Raw genomic sequence first — 10,000 nt, 5'->3', positions numbered from 1 at the left:
ATGGGAACTCTTTTACCATTCATCTTTTTGGGGGATGGAGAGTCACTGAGACTTTAGTTTTTGTCATGCAGGCAATCTCCTACACATCAAGAGAATAGCTGCACTACTGCCTGGCACACTGAGCTGCACACTACACCTGCTGCAGTGACTGAGGCTCTTTTGACACTTCACACCTAACCTTCCTACACTTCTGTCCCAGGCCACTCAGGTGAACATTCTTATCTCACCTCCCCATTCAGTCCTCTCAAGGCAAAGCAAACAGAGGACCAGATAAGATTTGTTGAGGCAGAGTAACACTGTACACTCCTTTATGCAACATCCTCCTCTAGTTTAAGCAAGAAGAGCAAGAGAAAAGTACTAATTAACGAATTATATATTACAAGAGAGAATTTTATCATTGAGGAAGATGTTATTTCAAAATTAATACTAATTGAAAGTGATGACAAGAGGACAATAAATGCTACTGACCCATTCACTGTTTGATATATAGTTCCTCTTCCTCACTTCTAACTTTTTAAGGCATTTTCTTTTGTGCTACCATCTCTTAATTAGTTTTATATTACAGAAAAGACAAAAACAATCCCTTTCCTTATTTTCTGCATCTCCATACAAATTATCCTTCTTATGATCCCCTCAACGTCAACAGAAAACTTGACCACACCAGTAAAAGAGTTAACACACAAAGAAAGGTAACAATGTGCGACAGGAGGCTATCACATCTGTACAGGGAGAGGTGGCCAGATGTGAGGGAGTGAGGACCTCAGGCTGTCAACTCTGTGCAGGGGAAGCAAGGCTATCCATCTGTACAGGGAGAGGTGGCCAGATGTGAGGGAGTGAAGACCTCAAGCTGTCAACTCTGTACAGGAGAAGGCAAGGCAGTCACGTCTATACAGGGAGAGGCAGCCAAACATGAGGGTCTTAGACTGTACAGGGGAAAAGCAGTCGTCTCTGTACAAGGGAACACAATCACTAATGACCCTCAAGATACTTCACTAACAATACTGATGACCTGAGCATTTCCCACGGTCTTCACAGTAAAAACAAAAGAAATACAATTACATTCATAAGCCCTGAAGATTCAAAGCACAGTTATACCAATACCCCAATCTGATCCTGACTGATTTAGCCATAAATCAACTCCTTGGCAAAATACTCAAAGTGATATCTGGCACACTCTAATGATGCACTGAGGTGAGAGATGCTGGGACACAAGGGGCAGGGAAGACTTGTCAAGTGTGTGCAGTAAAACCTTATCCCTGCATCAGTGAAGGAGGTGAGTGGAAGCAAGTGGGGTGTTCTTTTATAATGCCAGACACTGTTTGGTTTGTATGTGACTTATTGCAAATGTATTTCTCACACAGTTTGTTATTCCTATATTTTGTTGCCATAATTAACCAAAAAATATATTTCCCTTTCTGAAACAGTGAGAAACTTATCTATTGCAAATATGAAGGAGCAGGGATAAACCAGTATATGCTGTGGGGCCTTGCTGTGGAAGTATGTGGCTGACTATGCTATGCCTAAGTTCCTGTGGTGTAGTACAGTGGTCCATAAGACTGTCCCTTTCCACCATGGGTTAATGGGGCTATGGGTGTGAATGACGTGTGCATGTGTGGTGCTTTGTCTTGGCCACCCTGTATGGGACTGCCAGCCTGGTATATAGATAGCTAGATACAAGAGGTGGGTGTGACAAGAATTGAACCTAGATCTAATGGGCTAGAAGGACAAGCTTTAACTGACTAGACCAGGAGGAACCTCAGGGCCATTCCAGCTTGAGTTTCTTTGTCCTGTCACAGCATCAGTGTTCTTGTAACAACCATATCATAGTCTCTGCTGACAGACTATGCAATGTTGTTACTTAGTTAGTACTGAAGACATTGCTGCATTGGTACTCAGACACATGACATTTGGTGCTAAAACTCCCACCAGGGTATTCACAGTAGGGAATGAAGACCGTATGACCACTTCACATGAGCCTCTTCTATGCCCTACCTGCTGAGTATGAAAAGATTATAGCAATGAAGTACTCAAGGGTATATTCCTAAATTCTGTTTTCTATCTATGCATACAGTGAATGAAAAAGCGACACATACGCTCACTGTAAATAAGTGTGCCAAGCACTAAGCAGTTTACCTGACTATTCATAAATATTCAGACATGTGTATCAACATATATTATCAACAGAAGTTACTAATACTCATGGACAATAACCAGACATGAAGCAATCACCAAACAGCGCACCAAACACTTGGGTGACAAACAGTTCCCAACGACACAGAAAGGTCAAGGTTTTGCTTCACAACTTCAAGCCATTCTGAAAATAGGGAGAGGCTGGGGGAGGCAAGGGGAGGCTGGACAACTCTCTCACAACAGCTGGCATGTCTGAGTTAGATCTACTTAGCTATTATGATCACTCTAGTCACTCAGGCACTCAATTAGTCATTCCCGAGCCACACTGCAAGTAGTACCTTCTTATAGAGCTTTCTCTTCACAATTTGTAGGAAAGAGCTTGGGTCGGGCTTACTCTCGGTCTGGTCTGTCTACATGAAGCGAGACAAGGAGACAGCAGGTGAGGAGTTGAACAGAGCAGTGAGAAATGGGGTTTTGTGTGGCAGCAATGGTGACACAGTGAAGGAAACATGATTCATTGCTAGTGATTTCTGTAAGACTTAGTCACTGATTCAAAGACAAAGTGTGAAGGGAGGAACCAGAATTAAAGTGACAGATGGATGAAATGATATAGATGCAAGAAAGTGACACATTGAAGGAAAAATGAACACAACACAGTGATTCATTCCTTGTGATTTGTGCAAGATTTGTGATTTTAAAGTCAAGATGTGAAAGAAGGAACCAGAATTAAGGTGACTGATGGATGAAATGATGCACATACAACAAAGTGATTTATTCCTTGTGATTTGTTCAAGACTTAGCCACTAATTCAAAGGCAAGGTGTGAAAGAAGGAATCAGAATTAAAGTGACTGATGGATAAGATGACTGACTGACAGACAGGTGGGGACAATAACATCCTGAACAATAGAGTGACACAAAAGTTGCCTGACTAACTAACTAGCCTGTGTCTTTATACAATCCATTCCCTGAAAAGTCTTGTTGTGTCATGCATTATAGCTCTTATCTAGAAACTATTAGCAATGAAAGCTCCTTGTAACTTGTGAGTGGAAGGGAAGAAGGTTTACATGATAATCTGACTCTTAATATTCTCCCTGGCTGACTGACTGCCTGATATAACATAGAGGCTGACTGATGGACCGACTCAATACTCTCCCTGGGTGACTAATATAAGGAATGGCTGACTGACTGACTGACTGGCTGATTCAATGTAAAGGCTGACTGGCTGACTCAGTACCCTGCCTAGCTGACTGACAAAGCAAAAGGCTGACTGACTGACCAGCTAACAATACCAAGGTTGAATGGCTGCTTTAATACCCTGCCTGGCTGACTGACATAAGGAAAGGCTGACAGATTGACGAGCTGTCTCACACAATGCAGGCTAAGTGACTGACAGATTTAATACCCCGCCAGGCTGACTGACATCACAAAAGGCTGACTGACTGACTGACTGGCTGACTGGCTACCAGATACAATACAGAGGATGACTGACTGACTGGCTTAATACCCTACCTGGCCGATTGACACAAGAGGACTAGCTGGGTGAATGTCTGGCTAACTGGCTGCCTCATGCCACACCTCTCTTACCACTTCTCTCCGAAGCTGAATGAAGAACTGCTTCCTCTTGAATGAGATCTTGACAATCTTGGCCCAGCTGAAGGTGTTCATCTTGATCCCATTCTGGAGCACGACCAGACCAATCGAAGTTACACCCAAGTGTATCTCGCGGTTGGTGGAGTCCTGTGGAAGGGGGAGGCCATTAACACTGCCTGCTGTCACTACAGGAAACACCCATTACATTATTATATCAACTAGTGTGTTTTGCAGTAGCTGGAGTCCTTGGGAAGAGCAAAGATGTTAACACTGCCTAATGTCACTAAAGGAAATCCCACCAACATTACACATAATACATTATCTCAGTAGGTACAGTCTGGGGACAAGAGAAGCTATTGCAATAGGAAAATTACTTATATTATACACATGCATTATCATATCAATATCCTATAAATGATAATACCTTTTTTCTCTTCATTTACCCTGTAGTTCAGTTTTTTCTCGTACTATAGCTATTTAAGTCCAGTGAAATTAAACAGCCTACCTAGGACTTCAAGATCTGTTTCACCATACATACAATACACTAACATACCACCAAACATTTATTTCCTCCCCATGAGTAATAAAAGCTCCAGATTACACCTTCTTTTATCCTTTAGTTCACTTATTTCTCACACTCTAGCTAATATAGTGTAGTGAAACCGAACAGGCTACACAGAGCATTACCAAATCAGCAAATATTTACTTTCCTTCTCATTGATGATATCTTTTTCTCCTCTTACCCTGTAGTTCAATTTTCACCACAGTCTATCTAGTGGAGTGAAATCAAACAGTGTACCAGCAGCAGCGGCTCACCTTAGCCTTGTGCAGATCAACGCCATACATGTCCAACCGCTTGGCATGATCCAGAAAGTTGAACTCGGCATCTGCGGGAGTCTGTCCTCTGCAGGGTGGGAGGCAAGGAGAGGGTGAGGAATTAACACACTGCTTGATTCTTCTCTTAGTCTAACTTTATTGTTCCTGACCCTTCCTTTACTCTCACACACAACTATAAGGTGCAACACTCCTGTCCTCTGCAGGATGGGAGGCAAGGGAAGGGTGAGGAGTTAATGTAATGCCTGGTGCCCTGCTTAATCTAAATTTGCTGTCCCCTTACCATTCCTTCATCCTTGTACACAGCTATATGATCCAACACTCCTAGCAAGTATATGAACATCAGTGTCACAGTGTATCATGTTCTTAACTTTGAATTATGTTTAAAATGCAATCACTCCTTTCCTATAATAAGAACATAAGACCATAAGAAAGTAAGGGTTTGTGCAAGAAGCCATCAGGTCCACACATGGCACTCCCTGTATGAAACATATCTATCTATCTATTTCCATCTATTCTCCTCATCCATAAATGTGTCTAGTCTTCTTTTAAAGTTCCCTAATGACTCAGAACTAACAACCTGATTACTGAGTCTATTCCATTCATCTACAACTCTATCTGAGAACTAATTCCTTCCATTCATCCGCCCATTATGCTTGCTATCAGTTGATTTGTAACAGAAGCTCTTTGAAACTTCCATAATAACAGAGTAAATGACGCTTACTTATGAAGCTTGTGTAACTCAATAATTTAAAAAACAACCACTCCTTAGTTACAATGATTCAAGCTTGCCTCCAGATGGGTCACAATAGACTTACTTATGCAGCTTGTGCAGCTCTATAATCTTCTTCTCCAGCTCGTCGTTCTGGCCGGGCACGAGACGCATGCCAGCCAGGTAAGTCTTGCCGTGTTCCTCTGTGCTGTAGTCACCAAGCTCAGCTGTGGAGATAAGCATGCATTAGGGAACCAACACACTGACTCACACCACCATTAGCACAACCTATCAGGACAGTATACACTAAGGCCAACATATCAGCACTGCCTATCCACACAGCCCATTCAAACACCATATCAGAACAGCCTATCAGGGCAACCTATCCACACAGCATATCCACACACAACATATCCACCACATCCTCTCCATACAGCATAATACCATAACCTATCCACACACCACTATCAGCACATATTGGAGGATGAGTGTCTTGAAACCTCCCTCCTGAAAGAGTTTAAGTCATAGGAAAGTACAGAAGCAGACAGGGGGTTCCAGCTTACCAAAAAACTCCATAGTTTACCAGATAATATAACACCGCAGCCTATCACACACACCCCATCCACACACCCTATCCACAGCAGCCACACACTCACACTGGAGGGCGTAGGAGGCCAGGAGAGCAGCGGTGGAGGGCTGAGCCAGCAGTCGCCCCTCCATGACATCCCGCCGCAGCTGCAGGAACACATGGTAGCGTGTGTACTCCTCTGCCAGCTTGCCAGGGTCGCTCACCCAGAACTTGACCCGGAAGTACAGCACCGGCAGCCCACCTACAGGAGGCAGGCCAGAGTAAACAGGGTCAAACTGGGTCAAACAAGGTCAAACTGAGAGAGTATTAGGTTATGTTCTTGATTTAAATTTATCTTATGATTTTCAGGGTCTGAAATTGGTGAATTTATTTTTATTCTACAACTTTTAAGAGAGAAGGTAAGACAATGAAAGATAGCATGAGGAAGAGTGAGGTAGGAGTGAGACTAGGTGAGGCAGGGTTAGACAGGGTAAGATTGGAGATTGGGTGAGACAAAGGAGACAGGGTGAGGCAGGTTGAGACAGGGTGAGGCAGGATGAGACAGGGTGAGGCAGGATGAGGCAGGTTAAGACTGGGCAAGACAGGGTGAGGAGGCAAGGTGAAGTAGAGTGAGACAGGGTGAGACAAGGGTGAGACAAATCAAGACAGGGTATGACAGGGTGAGGCAGGGGTGAGACAGATCAAGACCTTTCTTGATCTGATAGGGTGAAGCACATTCAACGAAAAAGGAAACAGAAGAGCATGAAACACATTAGATAATATGAAAAGAGAAAGGGTGAGGCAAGGGAGACAGGGTGAGGCAGGATGAGATAGAGTGAGATGGATAGAGACAGAGTGAGGCAGGGAAAGGCAGGAAGCATCAGGCTCACTCACATGTTCCGAGAGTCTTCGTTCTTATCCTGAGTTGTTTCTTGACAGTCTTCCGAGGGTCCAGCCATCTCTGCTGAGAAAAACAAAGGAACACATCACTTACATTACAGATCAGTACACAGGTGCCTTCTCCCATCAGGACTTTAGAGGGCAGGGAGATGAGTGGTTAAGGAACATTACGGAGCTTTAAAAGAGAAGACAAATTTAAGGATGGGGATGACAGTGGGAATAGGTAGGTGTTTAATACAGGGACTATCACTTGTAGGTTTGATGGCTCCTTGCAGCTTCCCTTATGTTCTTATTAAAGGTGTTTTTGTCCCCTTGATGTAGAATATTGTCAGTGGCAGAATCAAACTAAACATCAATATACAAATGACCTTTTTTTCTCATCAGTACAGTTTTCAAAGGGCAAAGAGAAGCAGGTGGGTGTGTTATCATGGGTGTTTTGTCCCCTTGATGATGTGGAATACTTGTTAAACTATCCCTAGAATCATGAAAATGCTCCTGTAAACCTGAAATACTTCCACAAGAATTGATGCTCTCGCTCTGCCCCCTCTCTCTCTCACACACACACACACACACACACACACACACACACACACACACACACAGTTGCTACCCTGATTATAGAAAAGAAAAAAAAGAACAAAGAACAAGTTGAAGTAAATTCCAGTAGCCAGATCCTGCCTCGGTGGTTTTGGCAAACTGAAACTTTACTTGTTGCGAAGAAAAAAAAAATAATAAAAATAAATAGGTAAATAAATAAATAAAAACAAAACAGAACCAGTTATTTTCTCCCAGTTAAGAACCATTCATGACTACTACTACTACTACTACTACTACTACTAATTGAGTGCACCCAAACCTCAGTATCTGAATAGAGAAAAAAAGAGAGAAAAAAGAGAGAGGGAGAGAGCAAAATTTGCCTGGGCCATAAAGAGAGCATACCTACTCACTTTAACTGCAATTTAAGAGTGTGTGTTACATTTAGTGTTATTTATGCAACACAAAACTACCCCTGACCATGCAACTCTCTCTCTCTCTCTCTCTCTCTCTCTCTCTCTCTCTCTCTCTCTCTCTCTCTCTCTCTCTCCTACTACTATCACTACTATTATCACTATTTCTTTCCTGCCAAACTCATCTGCCTAACCTACTACTACTACTATTACTACTACTACTACTACTTCTACTACTACTACCACCACCACCACTACCATCCCTCGTATCATCCCTGCCAAGCTCATCTTCCCCAAAATTTCCACCGGCTGGGTCCAAAACGCAATAAAACACCCAATTTGTTCCCATTGCGCCTTCCAAAATTGAGCTGTCCAGGTAATTGCAAGCAGAGTGTAAATATAAACCCAGGTAGTAATGGAGGGAATATATACAAAACTTTTTTACTCTTACTTAATAAAAATACCGGATATTTTGACATAAGACGACACTTGAATAAAAAAAAAGCTCGTCCTATACGTCATATGCAAAAACAATGACCTTAAAGTTTTAAATACGATCGTAAATAAACAACAACCTAATTTTATGACTTTTGGGGAAGTTAGACATAGTAAAATACGAATCCGTTTTGAGAAAATGCGCTGAAACATAACCTCGTTGAAAAGTAGTAAAAGTGCAACCCTCTCCTTGCATTGTCTATGAACGGACAAAGCTGGAGGCTGTGCGAATATTCCCCCCCCCCTTCCCCTCCCCCCAAAGCTGAAGGAGCTTTATAAAGGTCTTCAAGCTAACCAGCAAAGGAAAGCAAATTGGGGAGACGATTAATCTCTCCAGCTTGCAATGTTGTATAGGGAAGAAGTTCATATACTGAGAAAAAAAACTTCAAGAACGTCGGTGTATTTAATGAAAAAAAGAAACATGATATATGGGAGAAGATTACGGCCGACAGCCCGACACACGCAGGCGGCTCAAGGCAACGGTGTGTTTATGCTTAGGGAACACTGATCGTACCGCACATAATTTTACACCGTTTTCGTCCATTCATCCTTATTTATGAAAATGTACAAAAAAACACCTGGTGGGAATCTTATTTTAGATTTAGTTTTGCGCCTGAAGATGATGAACGGGTTTACCTTATCACTGGTACCACATTCAAGGTATTTTATTCATTGTACTGGTATATCACCGGGTGCTCAGTGATTTAAACTTCACAGATGGTTTGTCAGTTTGGGTGTGTCGTCTTATGCCACCGATATCAGCTAAAACCATTAAATGCAGACTAATTAGTGTGTGAAAATGTGCAAGGGGAGAGGGTGAATGGAAAGGGTTAGAATATTAGTATGTCATGGTAAGAAGGAGGAGGTGGAGGAGGAGGTGGAGGAGGAGAAGGATTAAAAGATGTGATGAGGGTAAATAGTGGAGAGAAAGGCAGAGGTAGGGAGGAGATAAAGAAATGATTATGAGGAGAAGGAGGAGATGAAGGGGTGGAAGTGAAGATGGAGGATGTAAAGTATGGAAGGTGATAATGATGGAGATGAAGGGATGGAGAGGAGGAGGAGGAGGAGGAAGAGGAGGAGGGAAAAGGTGTGAAATGTTTTCCTAATTTCACTTATATACTCTCTCTCTCTCTCTCTCTCTCTCTCTCTCTCTCTCTCCTCTCTCTCTCTCTCTCTCCTCTCTCTCTCTCTCTCTCTCTCTCCTCCTCCATCACACCTCACCCCTCCGCTCCTCCTCTTCCTCCTCCTTTCACTCTCATTCCAACATTCCTCTCCCCCCCTCTCCCCAATCCTTCCTCCTCCTCCTCCTCCTCCTCTACTTCCTCTCCCTCCTACTCTCCCCTTCTTCCTTCGAAATGCTATCTCCTCCCATCCCTCACTATATCGACCATCTCTCTCTCTCTCTCTCTTCTCTCTCTCTCTCTCTCTCTCTCTCTCTCTCTCTCTCTCTCTCTCTCTCTCTCTCTCATAAGGACCTTACCGCCTCCCTAAATTGTCAGGTGATGTGAGATGGTTATAGAGGAGGAGGAGGAGGAGGAGGAGGAGGAGGAGGAGGGGAGGAGGGAGGAGGAGGAGGAGGAGGAGGAGGAGGAGGAGGAGGAGGAGGAGGAGATGAAGAAAAGGATGAGGAAGCAAAAAGGAGAAAAAAAAGATAAAAATAATCATGAATACTTAGAGAGAGAGAGAGAGAGAGATGAGAGAGAGAGACAGAGAGAGAGAGAGAGAGAGAGAGAGAGAATCATCAGCTTTTCTGCCTCGCTTGACGGAAATCAACGGAGTATAAACAGAACCTCCTCCTCCTCTTCCTCCTCCTCCTCTTCTTC

At 43.1% G+C, this 10,000-nt stretch overlaps 1 protein-coding gene across 9 annotated transcripts in view; it reads right to left on the bottom strand.

Annotated features, from left to right (window-relative positions):
- The window catches only part of LOC135090309 (tyrosine-protein phosphatase non-receptor type 4-like), a 118,890-nt gene that overhangs the window by 79,678 nt on the left and 29,212 nt on the right, over window positions 1-10,000 (bottom strand). For 5 of the 9 annotated variants that reach the window (XM_063986985.1, XM_063986986.1, XM_063986987.1 and 2 more), the window contains 6 exons: window positions 6,730-6,799; window positions 5,924-6,097; window positions 5,374-5,494; window positions 4,538-4,625; window positions 3,716-3,868; window positions 2,469-2,540 (listed from right to left, as the gene is read on the bottom strand). In XM_063986985.1, coding sequence (XP_063843055.1) covers window positions 2,469-2,540; window positions 3,716-3,868; window positions 4,538-4,625; window positions 5,374-5,494; window positions 5,924-6,097; window positions 6,730-6,799 — 678 coding nt within the window. The remainder of the gene's footprint in view (window positions 1-2,468; window positions 2,541-3,715; window positions 3,869-4,537; window positions 4,626-5,373; window positions 5,495-5,923; window positions 6,098-6,729; window positions 6,800-10,000) is intronic. The other 4 variants (XM_063986989.1, XM_063986990.1, XM_063986984.1 and 1 more) reach the window with 2 other exon arrangements.

Source organism: Scylla paramamosain, chromosome 34 (assembly GCF_035594125.1).
Source record: "Scylla paramamosain isolate STU-SP2022 chromosome 34, ASM3559412v1, whole genome shotgun sequence".
NCBI lineage: Eukaryota > Metazoa > Arthropoda > Malacostraca > Decapoda > Portunidae > Scylla > Scylla paramamosain.
The sequence above is the reverse complement of the archived record's forward strand: the minus strand, read 5'-3'. Positions and strand labels throughout refer to the sequence as shown.